We start from the raw sequence: 16,642 nt of genomic DNA on the forward strand, positions 1-16,642 counted from the left end.
GAATGCTTTTCCAAATTATCACAGCCAATGAACCCAGATTCTTACCCTCACCTAATGTCTGTGCCACCTTTCAAGCAGAACCATTGTTCATTGAAACAATTGGTGAATGACTTTATGGATAGACCATCTTAATACACACACCATTTCTTAAATAAATGTATGCTGTTCTCTGTGGGCTGAGAATAAAGTCACTCACTCAAGTCTATTAGCTTTGACCATAGCAGGAAGTCTGTATCCAAAAATCATGCCTACAATTCATTCCTTGGCGCAGCAGAACTGTCAATTCTCAGCTTAGCTACGATGGAGGTAAAATCCTTTGGTGGTGTAAGGATCATTGAAGTACAGCCTTATTACAATGAAATCCAATGTCTAAAAATTGTTCTTTTTTTTTTTTAAACTTTTATTGCATTATGATGAGAAAAGTTACATGATTTCAATTTATCTCTGATCCTGGGTGTGTCAGAGCACCTGGGAGTAGAGCTTCCTCTGGGTGTTGTGGGACTGGCTGTGGAACATGCGCCCAAGGTCTGCTCTGGACCCCAGCCCAGACAGACCAGAAGGAACCCAAGTCACTGGGCTGGCAGAGTTCCTGTGTACCTGGTCCTGCTGGTCCCAGTTACTCTTAGTGTTGGGACAGATGTTGGTTCCTGCTCACCTCTGATCCTGGGTGTGTCAGAGTACCTGGGAGTGGAGCTTCCTCTAGATGTTGTGGGCTAAAAATTGTTCTTATTTTGGGCTTGTACCACAGTAAGAGCCAAGATTTTAAGCTCTACTAAATACAAAACAAACAAACAAACAAAAATAATTTATATATTTATGTTCACTTAAAGAATACTAGTAGTGATGTATTATTTTAAAATATACAGTTAATATATTAATATACTTAAACTTTATATTGAGAAAAACATGTATTTTGAGTATTGCTGTAGACAATCATCTACATAAGACTGTTAAACTGATTGTTGTTTTATATCAAACAACTTTTACAATACTCATTTTTATTGTTATAATATTTTATAAATTTTAAAGAATATGACAAAAAAAGGTATTGTAGGTATTTCAGGGGGTCTCTGGGAGGAGTTGGTACAAAATGGAAACAAGAATGTGATTTAATTCTATTTACTTAAAATATGTTTTAAATGTTAACAAATTCAAATAAATTGAAAGCATGTATCTTTTCTCATCATAATGCAATAAAACTTCAATAAAAAAAAGAAAATTTCTCTATAAGATTGTGCTGTAGGCAAGCCTGTAGGGCATTTTTAAAATCAGTGATTGATGGGTGAGGGACCAGCCTGTTGTGGGTGATACCACCTATGCAGGTGGACCTGGGTTCTATAAAAAAGCAGGGCGAGCAAGCCAGTATGATCAAGCCAGTATGTACCTCTGGGTCAGCTCTTGTCCTCAGGTTCCTGTCCTAACTTTTTTCAGTGATGGGCTTCAGTATGGAACTGTACCCTTTTCTCCCCGTCTTTCTTTTGGTCATGTTTCATCACAGCAATAGAAATCCTTAAGACATAAGTTGGTACCAGGATAGTGGGGTATGGCTGTGACAGACATCACCATGTTGTTTTGAGTAGGATTGTGGAAGGGCTTTGGACTTTGGACAAGAGAAGCCACTAAGTGTTCAAAGCTTGGTGAGCAGTTTTGTGGAAACTTAGAAGCTAAGAATGTTGAGAGGAGTGCAGATGATGGAAAGTCCCAGAGGGAAGTTTGAGAATTACTTAAAGATTATCTGGGATGTTGCATTTTTGGTATTTTGAATTAATATTCTGTGGTCCTGGAAGTTGGGGCTAAAGAATCAACAGTGATTAACCAGAGACCAGATACATTGAAGTAAACTTTTGCTTTCCTGGGACAATTGATGCTGTTTGGCTGGGGCTGAGAAGTGAGCAGTGATTAAGAAGAGAGCAGCATCACTGAGATGGAGTCTTCTGAGAAGTGTTTCCTGAGACTTAGCACATAGAATCTGGGTTGTATCTTGTGCTGACAGCTGAACTTGGTAGAGTTTAAGAGTCTCACAGGTGGAAATGGTTTTGAAGGTATGAAGAGATGGTGAAGAACAGCTGAGGCTTGGCACTGTGAGAGACCAGAACCAGAAGAGGCCATTGGTGAAGGTGCAGCGTCAGTAGCAGATGAAGGCCCAGGATTAAAAGGGTCATGAAGAAAGATTCAAGCTGGGCACCATGAATGGAGCCCAAGAGAAGCTACTGGTGAAAATGCGGCTCAGCATTTTGGAGATGCCATTGCCATGGTATGACCACCAAGAGTAGCAGTAGTGGTGGAATGGAGCTTGCCCAGCCTTAGAAGACAAGCTCTGTGTGCTTCAAAGGGTAGAGCTGGAGAAGTGACCCAAGGCTCTTGCAGGAGCCCAGAAGGTCGCGAGTGGATCCCAGATTGACCACTGAGTTAGTTACAGGGTTGGAGTTTGGCTTTGCCCTGTTCAGATTGCGACTGTGCCCTGCTTCTTCCCGCTTGAAGTAAGGAAGCATTTCAGTTCTTTTTTATTTTACTGGAGCCATTCGTTGAGAGACTTTATAAACTTTTAAAATAGAGATTTTAGAATTTTACAGAGACTTAAGTTTCAGAAATCTTTCTGATACTTTTGGATACTTTTTAAGAGGCAACTTTTAAAGTGTTTTAGTTTGTAAGATTTGGGACTTTTTAAGTTGTTAAAATGTTTTATATTGTGATGTCTTTTTGCTTGTTTTTATTTTTTGATACAGAGTTTGTCTCTGTAGCACTAGCTGACCTGGAACTTGCTCTATAGACCAGGTGGCCTGGAACTTGTCTCTGCCTCAAGAATGTTGGGATGAAAGAAGTGTACCATCACCATATGTGATGTTGGTAATGAACAACAACAAAAAAGCCGTGACTTAATAGTGACGTGTATGTGTGTCAGATTGAGAAGGGGTCATTCGTGCTGGGTAGTTTTATGTCAACTTGACACAAGCTAATGTCATCTGAGAGGAGGAAACCTCAATTGAGGAAATGCCTCCATAAGATCAGGCTGCAGACAGGCTTGTAGAGCATTTTCTTAATTAGAGATGAATGGCAGAGGGCTAGCCCATTGTGGTGGGCAATAAGAAAGCAGACTGAGCAAGCCAGTAAGCAGCGCTCCTCCATGGCATCTGTCAGCTCCTGCCTCCAGGTTTCTGCCCTGTTTTGAGTTCCTGTCCTGACTTACTTCATTGGTCATGGTGTAACCCTAGCTAAGACAGGTAAATTTGTCAGGTCATTTTGTCACAACAACAACAGCAGCAAAATAGCTAGTAAAACCCCAAACAAACCAACTTTAAAAACAAACGATACTGGAAATGGAGAGCTAATCCTTACAGTGAGGATGGCGGGCTGCTCTTGCTCCCCTGTTGGAAGACTTAGATGTGAAGGTGTCCTTGGCATGTGGAGAGGTTGTACAATGACAACTGTGCTGCTTTAAATGTTAGCCGCACTCAGGGAGGTATGATGCTCACACTCTCAGAGCTACATGGTCACCAAGACCTACCGAGGGAGGGCAGAATTACCCGTCCTGTGGGGTTCTCCTGTCTCACCCCTTATGCATTTGCTCTGAACCACATAAGAGTCTGCTCTGTTTGAACCTGGGGGAATTAAGTGCTTACAAGCTATCCCACTGTGCTCCCTAAGGAGATGAGGCACTTTCAGAGAGAGCAGCTCCCTTGTGATTTGTAGATTGCTCTGTGGTATTTTAATTGGAGGCTTTCAGGATTTCTTACAAAAGTTCTTAAAATATTTATGTTGTTAGTGAAAACAGATAAATTCATATAACTAAAATTTAGTTCTAACAAATATGAATCATATTTCATTGATTTGCAGCTCACATGTGTCATATGTTTGTTTGTTTGTTTGTTTGTTTGAGGCAGGGTTTCCCTGTTCCAACTATGTAGCCCAGGGTGGCCCTGAATTTACAGACCCCTGTCTCTGTCTCATGTTTGCTGAGATTCTAGGTGTGTCCCAGCCAGCTATGTCATTTTATTGTTTGATGCTGAAATTGATAGCTTTTAAAATTGTTTGCTCTGGATTGAAGGTTAAAATACTTACCCAAGCTCAGAATTGTGTTATCTTTTCATTTGATATTATTTATCAGAATTGTATATGGCAATATATATATTTGTGGGCTCTTTGAAGCTAGCCAATTTGATTCTATTATTATCTCTCTTTTAAAAATTACACCAGTTTAGTGTGTGTGTGTGTGTGTGTGTGTGTGTGTGTGTGTGTGTGTGTATACACGTGCACACATGCACATGTGGCCCAAGGGACAGGTCTGGCAGTTGTCTACAATTGTCTCTTCTTCAACCATCCAGGTCCTGGGATGAGCTCACTCATCAGGGTTGGTACTGCAGAGCCATGTCACACTGTCTTAATTGATCTTAATGGTATGAAAAGGATGCAGAAGAACTGGTTTCCTTCAGGCATTTTGGCATCTTTTGCTGTACTTTCAGTTTTTCAAGTCCTGTGAAAGTCTTTGAGAACTTTCTGGGGGGAAAAGGTCTTGTAAGGAAATGTAATCTCATTTTAACTTCATTAAGAATTTTTATAAAGGCTTCATAAAACTTTACATTGTTTTTGAGTGGGTTCAGATTTGTGTGCTAGAAAATGCTACCACAGACAAAATCCCTCAGAATAGCGTGGGGCTGATAGAATATGGAATTCCTAATAGAATTACCAAACTTTTTATTTGAGCAACTGGCCATGAAATTGGTTTATTGGAACATCAGCATTTAAAAAAAAAAAAAAGTAAGGGCCGGGCAGTGGTGGTACATGCCTTTAATCTCAGCACTTGGGAGGCAGAGGCAGGCAGATTTCTGAGTTCGAGGCCAGCCTGGTCTACAGAATGAGTTCCAGGACAGCCTGGGCTATACAGAGAAACCCTGTCTCGAAAAACCAAAAAATAAAAAATAAAAAATAAAATGTAACATAGAATTGAAAAATCATGGTGGACAGATGGCTCAGTGGTTAAGAATGTATTCTGAACAATCACAAGGACCTGAGTTGAATCCCAGCACCCACATATTAAGCCAGGCATGTCTTGTATGCTCCCGTAAGAGCATCTCTGAGTAGGACTGAACAAGGGTAGAGGGATACAGTAGCCTTGCTGGCTGCAGCCTTGCTGAGAAAACAAGAGCTCTGGGTTGAGGGAACAGAGTCTACCTCAAAGGGATTAGGTAGAGGGTGGTAGAGGACACTGATACCCTCTTCTGGCCACTATGTGCACTCACATGCCTGCCTACCTCCTACAGTCTGTGCACATACATCTATAACACACACACACACACACACACACACACACACACACAGAGACAGAGAGAAGCAGTTTCTAAACAATAACAATATCGAGTGTATTGCAGGTCAGGTTTGGTGGTGTACTCTGGAGGCAGAGTCAACCGGTTCTGACTTTGAAGTTAGCTTGGTCTGTATAGTAAGTTCCAGACCAACAGGAGCTAGATGGTGAGACTCCCATCTCAAAAGGTGGATTGGGGGTGGGAGGGGGCATTACACATAATAGGGTATATTTTGTGATGATTTTGCTTTAGAAGAAGGTACGAACATTTGTATAGACTGTCAAAGCGGAAGACAGAAGCACTGACTGACCTCAGACCTTGCTGACCCCCCTGTTGTCTTGCAGCTTTTGTTACCTTATTGAATGGGGAGCAAGCACAGAGTGCGATTCAGAGGTTTCATCAGTTTTCTTTCCGGGGCAGAGAGTTGACAGTGCAGCTGCAGCCCACAGACGCTCTCTTGTGCATCACCAACCTGCCTGTCTCCTTCACGTTAGAAGAGTTTGAAGAACTTGTCCGTGCCTATGGCAACATCGAGAGGTGTTTTTTGGTCTACAGTGAAGTCACTGGCCACTCCAAAGGCTACGGGTTTGTCGAGTACATGAAAAAGGACTTTGCTGCCAAGGCCAGACTGGAGCTACTGGGCAGGCAGATGGGAGCCTCAGCACTCTTTGCACAGTGGATGGATGTTAACCTCTTGGCCTCAGAGCTCATCCATTCTAAGTGCCTTTGTATCGATAATCTCCCCAGTGACTACAGCGATTCAGAAGAGCTCTTACAACTTTTTTCTGGTATCCATAAACCTGTGTTTTGCCAGGTATGTATTTCTAAGAGCCGATTTGAGATACTTAAAAATACCTGCATTCTTATCTGATCGATGCCTATATCTATATCCTGTCAGCCTGTTGTATCCATCAGAATGTCACATTGGCAGTTTTGATTCTGCTCTGCTTATGTGATGAGGACTTTAAGGAGATTTTAAGTCATTCCCTTCTGTTGCTGGGCCAAACTCTGTTGCTTTGGTTCACTACATCAGAGCAAATCCATTGCTTACTCCCCTTCTCATTCCCCACAGTTGTTCAGCCATTCATCAATTAACCCATTCTTTTTTCAAGTCATGTTCACCACTGTCTCTGGGCAGGGCCAGTGCTAGGTTATATCAGAAATGTAGAGAGTAGAGCACTGTAACCCAGTGCTTCACTGCCAGGGACCAGCCTCAACTTGGGTGGGGATAGTGAGGAAGGGGTGTTTGGAAGAGGTGAAAGAACAACTTGAAATCAGTTGCAGTACAGGCTTATATTCTGCTCAAGACAGCTCTCCAGGGATCGCTAGATAGCTCAGCTCTCGCTAGAAAAATTCTAGGTTTTCCAACCAAAGTCAGAAATCCTTCTAGGGAAATTCTAAAAGGGCTGCGTTCTTTCTCTCTCTAAGCAGTTCTCTCTAGGTGGCTCTCTCTTGCAGACAAAAAGCCCAGTCTTTTATTTTCATATCAATTCAGCCATTTACTTCAGATTCCCTTTGGGTTATTCCTTGATCAGCATTTTATGACCTTAGCTCCTTGATTCTTAGGAAAAGACACCAAGTAAAATTCTTTTAACATGGCAGATAAATTCAGATATCTGCCTGACTTTGTAAGCACAGACAATAAGTTAACTGGGTGGGATCTCAGTCTGAGATCAACACTCCCACCATGCCTGGGCCTAAGTTCTCTCTGTTTCAGGATGACCTTGAACTCAGGAATCTGTCTGCCTTTGTAAGTGCAAACAATAAACTTAGCTGGGTGGGATCTTGCCCTGCAAGCACTACTCCCCAAATCTTCTCCTCTTCTCTTCTTTTGACAAGCTGCCTCATAGTGCAGCTGCCTTTGATTTTTTTTTTAGGTCTGTGAAGCCCCTCATATAACTCATATTGCATCCTTATATTTTGCATAGTTGAGAAATCCTGTTTCTCTATTTTTTTAACTCATATTTTTAGAGTTCTTTCCCACAGCCTTAAAGGCTGTCCTAAAGGTCACAGCATTTACCATTTTGCTAAAGTCCTTAGGTACATCTTTACCTTCTAGACTCCAGCTGTCTCTGATTATCATGGAATCATTAACCTTGGCAGAGAGGACATTCCCCACTAATCTTAGCAAGGAGAATATTACCCAAAGGAGGAACATTAACTAAATTATGTACATTATTATATAAATAAATCTTATGTCTAGCAACCATCAACAATTGAGGAGGCCCACTCCCAGCTAGCTCTGCTCCAGGGGTGGGAACTATGTCATCCCTACCTGCATGGCCATGTAGGACTTGACATTTCACAGTTTTGTAGGTGAGAGTGACAAGTGAACAAATATTTGCCAGTCCTCTATGAAGAGTGACTTACTGGAGAATAGCGAACTTAGATAAAGGTTAAGGCAATCACCTACTTCTGTCTGAATGGGATTGTGGTGGGGAAGGCATGTAGAGAAGATCCTGCCCATACTGGTGAGCATTTCCAAGCACCTTGTCACAGTAAATGCATCCTAGTAACTGTTGTGCTGTGTGACACCTCACCCTGCAGCTTTCTGACAGAAACAGACTAGTTCTCTCTGTTTTCTTCATGTCCTCCTTTTTGCCCCCTCCCTTCACGTCCATGTTTCCTGTCTTAACTCCCTCCCTTTTCTCCTTTCACCCAACAGTTGTCAGATTCTCATATTGCAGTAAAATTTTAGAGTTGGATTGTACACATGTATGTACATAACGTACAAGTGCGTGTTTAAATGGACAGATAAAATCATATGCATTTGTTATGCCTAGCATGGTGCTGTGACGTGTGTACACATGGAGGGGAGCCTAAAGACAGACGACTGATCAAACATCTCATGGAGTTGCCATCTTCTGTGATGGGGACACTCTCAGAATTCCTTAGGAATACAGTGTATGTTAATTGTGATGGAGCATATTTTGTGATAGATCTCCTGAACTTAGGTTTTCCTATCTAACTTAAATTTTACACCTTGTTGTAACAAACTTTTCTACTGGTGACTCCATTGTCCACTGGTGCACGCCAGTCGGCTCCCTCCTTTGTCCTTTCCAGATTCTGTATGTGAGTGAGATTAGGTGGCAGTATGCATATTTTAGAGTTCAGTGTGAATTGATCCATCTTGCTCTTCTTCATGTCTTTGTTCCTCTCATCCCAGTAGTAAAGCATTAATGAAACCATCTAAGACTTGTATAAAATTAGAATATTTTGTGACAACCCTTTGACCTAGCCTGCTCAGTTACTGGAAGGAGATTGGTCTAGTGATATCCTGATATTGTTGAATACTAAGAGTGACATAATGCTGTCATCCTGTGTCTATCCTTCCTTCTCCATGCTGTCTCAGAGGCCTTTAGAACACACATGAGGGGCAAAGCCATGCATCTGAACTCTGAGCCCAAGAGTCAGCAGGAAACTTACACACCACCTTGTCTAGCTGTACAGTGGTAAACTCTGTTTCTACTGTTACAATGAGTGATCCTTAGCTCCTGCTGAAATGCTTCAAAAGAATGGAAACTTCTTTGTGTAGTTCTGGTATTGAGCTGAATGTCCACTTCAATCCCGCTGATGTGATTTTAAAGAGATTTGTTTAGGAAGCCTTCAGGTGGAATGCTTTAGGTAAGAGTGAATGTCATCCCACTGAAACAACTTCAGAAGTGGTTTTAAAGCTTCAGAAGTATATTAAGGTGGCATCTCCATAGCTCCTTAACCATGGGTCTGTCACGTTCAGGCTCTTGTCCCTGATAAGCTATCAGAGGTTGCACTAGAGACACACTGTCTTGCAGTCAGGGGACTAGAAGGACAGCTGGCTTCAGCGGCTCTGATCTGAAGGTCTGGTTTCAGTTATAGGAGGAATTGAATTCTTGGAGGAATACTTGGAAGAGGTAGGTAACTTTCTTTTGCCCTACACATTTAGAAAAAGCTTTTTGGAGAAAAATACAATTTAGGAGAGTTTAAAGGAGAAAAATCTTGAAGGGGAGAAAAATGGAAACTTGGCCTAAGTATACCAATGAAGTAAAAGTTAAGCTGTTTGTTTGTTTGGCTTTTGAGATAGGGTTTCTCTGTGTAGCCCTGGATGTCCTGGAACTCACAGAGGTGCAACTGCCTTTGTCTCCGGAGTGCTGGGATTAAAGGCATGAGCCACCACCACCCAGCCAAAGTTAAGCTTTCAAAATAAAGAAACAAAACACTGACTGTGAAGGTCCCAGAAAGTATTTATTTGTAGTGTGAACATAAGCTATAAAATCCATGTAATAGGGTTGTGTGTGACTTCTCGAAGATGCAAGCTTGATTTTGTCACCTCTGTCACCGTGGAGTGTGCAAGCCTACTAAGATCCTTCAGATTGTTTGAATCTCGGAACTGTGTGGTAGTGACGTAGTCCTTCTTCCCTCTGTTCTTCATGCAAGTCTGTAGAGCCATGTCGTCCTGTTCACTCCTGCAGGTTGGTGACAGAAGTGGCCCCAGGTCCATGTGTGGCAGCTCATTAGCCTGCACTGGGAAGGGAAGGCTGTGTGCTGCCAATGATGGAGTATCAAACCTAGGCATGAGTTCCATTAGTAAGGTTTATTTTTTAGTTTGACCAGATTACTGGGATTTGCTTAATCTGTTGAAATAGAAATTGACTGTGACTCCTCCCACCTGTCTTCATTTGATAACACCATTTTTCATTGGTATAGAAATAATCAATGTTTCATTACCCATGAATCTGTTGTCATGTTTTGAAGAAACCTTTAATATAATTACTTAACTATCATTTCTATTATTTGCTAATTGTGTATATTATTTCATAATAAGTAGGAGACTACTGACTGTCAAATTAGAAGATGAAAAAAATTGGATTTAAATCCTTATCTTCGAGAACAACAGTGTCTAAGCCAGTTGGAGAAGAAATTTAATACTGTCACCAGTACAGGCTGAGGGCCTAGCTGTTGAAGTTGGAAATGATTACTTGTAAACAAATGATCATAAATCAATTTCAGGATCTCTCTTTTTTTTAATGTGCTGTGTGGTATCAGCTTGCACAGGATGAAGGAAGTCACGGTGGTGGCTTTGCAGTGGTTGAATATAGCACTGCGGAGCATGCTGAAGAGGTTCAGCAGGTGACAGATGGCATCACCATCCAGGGGAGCCAAGTTCAACTGTCCTTCTGCGCCCCAGGAGCACCAGGGCGAAGCACTCTAGCAGTTCTCATAGCGGCTCAGCGCGCGGTGAGTGGCTTGCTGCTTAGACAGTCAGGATCCTACCCTAACCTTCCAAGTCTAGCTGTAGTCATTCTTCTGGCTGTTGGGGTTTCCATACGCTGAAGATAGCCATGTTTTTAAAATAATAAGTGTATTTTTTAAAAAAGCTGGCCAGTCAAACCAAGCCAGCAGTTGAGAGAGCAAGAGGGAATTTATGAAAATGTATGTACTCATCTGCGTAGTCTGTGCAGGTGTGCAGGTAATGTATGTGTTTATGTGTGGAAGCCCAAAGCTATGTCAGGGTTTTCTTGATCACTCTCCACTTTATTTATGGAGGCAAGGCTCTCACTGAATCCAGAGCTCACCCATTCCAGCAAGTCTAGCTAGCCAGCCTGCTCTGGGGCTGCTGGGATTCCAGTCTGGCAGTCACATCTGCCTAGCATTTTCATGGGTTCGGGGACCCAAGCTTTGGTCTTTACATCACAGGTGCTTTTATTTCCCCAGCCCCTGTCCGCAGTAATCTTTGAAAGAATTTCAGCAAACATTTCAGTCACTGTGAGCTTTAAGTTTCAAGTGCCATGCTGGTTTTCCCTAGAAGTTGTCATAACACAGATTGTCACGGTCCAGTGCCCAGCGTCTGAGCTGAGGAAGGGCTGCCTCTTCTCTGTGACTTCCTCTAGCTGGAGGGTCCTTTCAATATGGACTGTGTCTTCATAGTTTTCACCTCAGCACAGTACATAGTTGATGATTCAGTGAAGGAAGGGATGGATACTCCTTTGAGAGGATCGGAACACAGTCCATGCTGAAGATGACATTTGAGTGTGACATTAAGGAACAACGGGTGAGGTGCTGACATGTGTTGATGGGGGTGGAGGAGAGGATTGCCAAGGAAATCCAGATTTTGCGTGAGACAGAATCCTAATCATCGTTTATCTGAACTCCGAGTTTCACTAAACATCCTGTATTCTTCATTAAATCTGGCGAGGCAGGCTGAGTAGTCGCAGAGCTGGATTAAATTTTTGAGAGAGGTAATCGGTCAGGTTGAACCACGAGTGTGGAGAGATATGGCCAGGTGGTAGGTTGATGCTAAAGTTAAGGAAGGGTATGACGTAGGACTTAGATTGAATTTGGCATGGGGAACTCACATGGGGAACTCACAAGATATATAAATGAGAGAGCTACAGGTGACAGCTGAGCCATGGGAAAGTCAGCCCTAAGGAGTTTGGAGATGAGCCAGGAAAGCCGAGAAAGTGGGTTGGGCGTGGGAGGCAGCTGTTGCCCTCCCACCCCTCCTTTCTCTGAGTTCACCTCTGACCCTGGATCCTTTGTCTCTGTTCCCAGAGTTAGCATCCTTGGCTTCTTACTCTCAAAGGTCACTATTTTAGCCATTTCTTCACCGTCATCAGTTCCATTTCCTGTGCTAACCTTGTATCGTTGCCCAGTTGGAATTGGAGTTTACAATTCTCAGCCAGTCTAGTCCCTGACTGCTAAAGTCAGGTCACTGTGTCTTCTTAGATGTGAAACAGCTGGTGCTCCTACAGGTCTCAATTTGTCTGTCATTCATTGTTTCCTGCTTTCTCCTGCAGCCATCTAAAGCCTGTCCTCGCGCCTTGCGCCTTGCGCCTTGCGCCTGCTCTCGTTTCTCTGTGAGATGATCGTGGTGCCTGTGAAGATCAAGTATTAATGTCAGGCATCCAGCTTTCTTCCTCTCACTGCATCCTTCCTTCCTTTTCAGCATGCACAAGCACTTACTCCGTGCCCAGGATGTATGTGCTCAGAGATGTAAAGAATGTCCCATCCCAGCCGGGCGGTGGTGGTGCATGCCTTTAGTCCCAGCACTTGGGAGGCAGAGGCAGGCGGATTTCTGAGTTCGAGGCCAGTTTGGTCTACAGAGTGAGTAGTAGGACACAGAGAAACCCTGTCTTGAAAAGGAAAAAAAAAAAAAAAAAAAAAAAAAAAAAAAAAGAATGTCCCTTCCCTGTTCATAGGAAGAGCCATGCTTCCTCTTGGACATATAGGGCTCCTGACAGTGTCCCCAGCTGGGGGGCTCCTGGTCCTCTGTTTTCTCCCTGGTTTTGCTTGTTTAACTATCTGCCATAAATATCTTGTGTTTTTCTTAATCAAGAGCTTTAGATAGTTCTTTACAGATGCTGTTACTTAACAGGGCCCATGAGCCCCAGTTTCTAATCTTCCATCTGCTCTCCACCTCATGCAGATAGCATCCACCTCCTTTTTCAGTAAGTTGCTCTCATGAAGGGATTTCTATGTGTGTATATGTGTTCATATATGTCCATGTGTGTGCATGCACGTAGAGGCTAAAGGTCAACATTTGATGTCTTTGTCAATCCTCAGTCACTCTCCACCTTATTTTTTGAGATAGGATCTCTCACCTTGCCAACTGAGCTGGGCTATCTGGCCAGCAAGTCCGTGTAAATGGCCCTGGCTTCGTCCCTCCCAGCCCTAGGATTACAGGTTTGTGCCTTTGTCCCCAGGCTTTTCTGGTCCTCCTGCTTACATGACAGGGACTTTACTGCCCAGGCCATCTTCCCAACCCCAAGACAGATTTCTTACTGTGCAGATCTGTGAAGTATTCTCCAGTGTTAGATTGTGAGATCTCTGTGATATTTAAAACCTCCTTGGTTGTAAATCCTGCCCAGGCCATTCTTTTTTCCTATCTGACCTTGCCCGAGTTGATTGTGCCCTTGAAGGTTGGCCTCAGTGGGTTCTGAATTCAGTTCTCTTTCTCTTCCCCTCATGGACTCCCGTCGCCTCGGTTACTACTTACTTTAATGGTAAATCCCGTGCCTGTGCTGGTGGATCAGTAAACCTGTATCTCCAGAGATGGGAAAGAATTGAGATGAAGTTCTACTGTCATGAGCGCCTGATTAGTAGCTCAGTTTTAGCATTTCTAAAGAAAATTTATTTTCTCTTAATGCTCTCTGTAATAATTAGATATGATATAAAAGGAACTGAACCACAGACCCGCTATTCATCACTGGCTTCAACACCCCAAGTACACCCAAGTACACCTGTCCCTTTTCACCTGTGTGATCAGGGTGACTCCCTCCACAGTCCCCATGCCATTCACCTTTTTCTTCTAGTTCATGGAGGCACACGTGTGAACCCTTTCCCCTAAGGCTGGATTGCCTCACCCTTCTTGTCCTTTAGGTGTACTCTGAACGCGTATCTCAGAGTGATGGATGAGACCTTCATTAGCAGGCAGCAAGAACAGGGAGAAAGCTTTGATTTTTTTTTTTTTTTATTAAACTTTAAAAGTAAGTTGTTAAGAATAGTGCTTTTTATGGACTCTTGGTATGTGTCTTTGTATCAAGTTTCTGAAATTTGAAATTTGAAAAACAAAACAAAACAAAACAAAAAAAAAAAACCAAGCAGGCAAAGTATTTCTGCAACAGTTCAGCTAAACATGTGATTTATCATTTACTTGATGGCTATGATATCTTATTTTGCTTTCTGTTACTGTGATAAACTCCATGGCCAAAAGTGCACTTGTAGAAGAATGGGCTTCTTTGGTGTACTACTTACAGTCCGTCACTGACGTAAGTCAGGGCAGGAACTCAAGGCAGGGAACTGGAGGCCGGCACTGAAGTAGAGGCCATGCATATTGCTGCTTGCTGGCTTGCTCTCCATGACTTGCTCAGCCTGCTTTCTTATCCACACAGGACCACCAGCCCAGAGGTGGTTACTGCCCACAGTGGACCCTCCCTCCTAAATCACTAATCAGGAAAATGCCCTACAGACTTGCCCATAGGCCTACGAGATGGAGGTGTTTTCTCAGAAGACTCTAGATTGTTAGCAAGCTGATGGAAAAAATAATGCACAGGTGGTAAATCACAAGGATAGATTTGTTTCATGAAAGGCATCCTCTTAGTTAAAAATTTTTAGTGTAAAAAATCATTGGTTTCCTTACTTCACACATGTATGTCATTGTACCTTACCTTCCACACATATCATGTCCTCTCCATGTGTCCCCACAAAGTCCCCTCTCTGCCTTCATTTCCTTCAGTCTTGTGTGATTAAATCTAGATTCTCCATATTTGGAGTATTCCAAATACTCCAACATGCAGTATTCTTTCTTTGTCCCTTTTCCCCCCTCCCTCCCTTCAGTGTCCCCTCCCATGGTCCACCTCTGCTCACTCCACATTTTTACTTTAACTCTCATTGGTCACCCCCGCCCCCAGCCCAGGCATTGTTAATTTGATTTAATAATATTTTTATAGGACATAGCTTTGCAGATGTGCTCAGAAGAAGCAGGCACTTAATTTGGAAAACATGATCACTACTTAATTTTGGAATTAAGACATTCACCTCACTATTATTAGATGGCTTCGGCATCTTCTCTCTCCCCTTCTCTCTAGTTCACGGTCAGCCTGTATAATATAAGGCTGTCTGCTGCTAAGACGCTGAATGAGGCCAGGCGGCCGCTCCCTGGGGCTCTCCAGAGGGGCTCAATGAAGACCTCTGAGCTCTGTCTGTGGCAGTTTTTGTCTCCATCTTTTCTTTCTGTGCTGCCTGTAACTGCTACACAACATTGTCCCTTCGTTTACATTTTCAACATTTGATATGTTCAGACTATAACGTCTCAGCACTTTAAGATGTTGCACACCTTCTTCCTTTTTATTCTGTGTGGTTTGCGTTTTCTGTTTGTCTTCAACGGCCTTAGGAAAGAGTTTTCTATTTTGTCCTTTCAAAATACCAGCTTTTATTTTTCTGTTCGTTTCCAAATTTTCCTCTTTTGTTCATTTCTGCCTTTATCTTCATGGTTTTCTCATTTCTGCTTTGCATTTTTACTTTCCCCTTTTTGTTGATGGTAGGGACAGTGAGGTTAATATTTTTTCCATCTTTCTTGATGTCAGTGCTTAATTTCTATTTTCTGGGTTTGTTCGGTGCTGGGACTTGACCCTTAGGGTCTTATATTTGATAGGTAGTTACTCCGCCACTGAGTTACATCCCATGCCCTTGGTCTTCCTTCCTTCCTTCCTTCCTTCCTTCCTTCCTTCCTTCCTTCCTTCCTTCTTTTTTTTTAACTTTTATTGCATTATGATGAGAAAAGTTACATGATTTCAATTTATCTGAATTTGTTAACATTTAAAAACATTTTAAGTAAATAGAATTAAATCACATTCTTGTTTCCCTTTTGTACCCCAACTCCTCCCAGAGACCCCCCTTCAATACCTACAATGTCTTTTTTGTCATATTCCTTAAAACTTATAAAATATTATGACAATAAAAATTAGTATTATAAAAGTTGTTTGATATAAAACAACAATCAATTTAACAGTCTTATGTAGATGCTTGTTTACAGCAATACTATGAGTACACTGTAGCTGTCTTCAGACACACCACACAAGGGCATCAGATCCCATTACAGATGGTTGTGAGCCAGCATGTGGTTGCTGGGAATTGAACTTAGGACCTCTGGAAGTGCAGTCAGTGCCCTTAACCGCTGAGCCATCTCTCCAGCCCCCCTGCCCCCCTTTTTAAAAATCTTATTTTATGTTAAGTACATGTATAGGCCAGCACTGGGCGGGGGGTTAAAAGAGGAGAATTGTCATGAATGAAGGCCACCCTGGGCTACATAGTGAGCTCCAAACAAGCCAGAGCTATAGAATAAGACTGTTTCAAAACCATAATAAATAATAAAATTCATTATGGGTTTCCTTCTAACAAATATTATATTCATAGGTCACAAACCTTGAGATATGGATTATCAATTTTTGTGATTTATTTTAAAAAATTAAAACATTACTTTATGTATATGAAGGTTTTGTTCTCTTGTATGTATGTGCCCCATATACATTGCCTGGTCCCTAAGGAAGCCAGAAGAGGGAGTCATATCACTTGGAAGTAGGCACTTGTGAGCCACCGTCTGGGTGGGAATCAGACCCATATCCTCTGGGAGAGCAGCCAGTGCCCTCAACCACTAAACCACATCTCCAGCCCCCTATTTGAGTGCTTGGTTGGCACAGAAGAACTATATGTGGTTTTTGTGTGTATATACATACCATTAATACTTTGTTCTTATTTGCCCCTGTGAGCCCTCCTCTCTTCTGACTGGTTCTGCTTCCTCCCCAAATAGTTACTCTCTCCCTCTCCCTCTCCCTTTCTCCCTCCCCCTCCCCCTCTCCCTCTCCCCC

General features: G+C 42.5%; 1 protein-coding gene and 1 non-coding gene across 3 annotated transcripts in view; one reads left to right on the top strand and one right to left on the bottom strand.

Moving 5' to 3' along the window:
• The window catches only part of Raver2 (ribonucleoprotein, PTB binding 2), an 81,419-nt gene that overhangs the window by 31,749 nt on the left and 33,028 nt on the right, over positions 1-16,642 (top strand). For both annotated transcript variants that reach the window (XM_031377948.1, XM_031377949.1), the window contains exons 3-4: positions 5,645-6,114; positions 10,323-10,514. In XM_031377948.1, coding sequence (XP_031233808.1) covers positions 5,645-6,114; positions 10,323-10,514 — 662 coding nt within the window. The remainder of the gene's footprint in view (positions 1-5,644; positions 6,115-10,322; positions 10,515-16,642) is intronic.
• Positions 6,656-6,718, bottom strand: LOC116097264. Its single transcript, XR_004121310.1, has one exon. It is a non-coding gene; the product is annotated as a U7 small nuclear RNA (small nuclear RNA).

Source organism: Mastomys coucha, unplaced genomic scaffold, assembly GCF_008632895.1.
Source record: "Mastomys coucha isolate ucsf_1 unplaced genomic scaffold, UCSF_Mcou_1 pScaffold18, whole genome shotgun sequence".
Classification (NCBI taxonomy): Eukaryota; Metazoa; Chordata; class Mammalia; order Rodentia; family Muridae; genus Mastomys; species Mastomys coucha.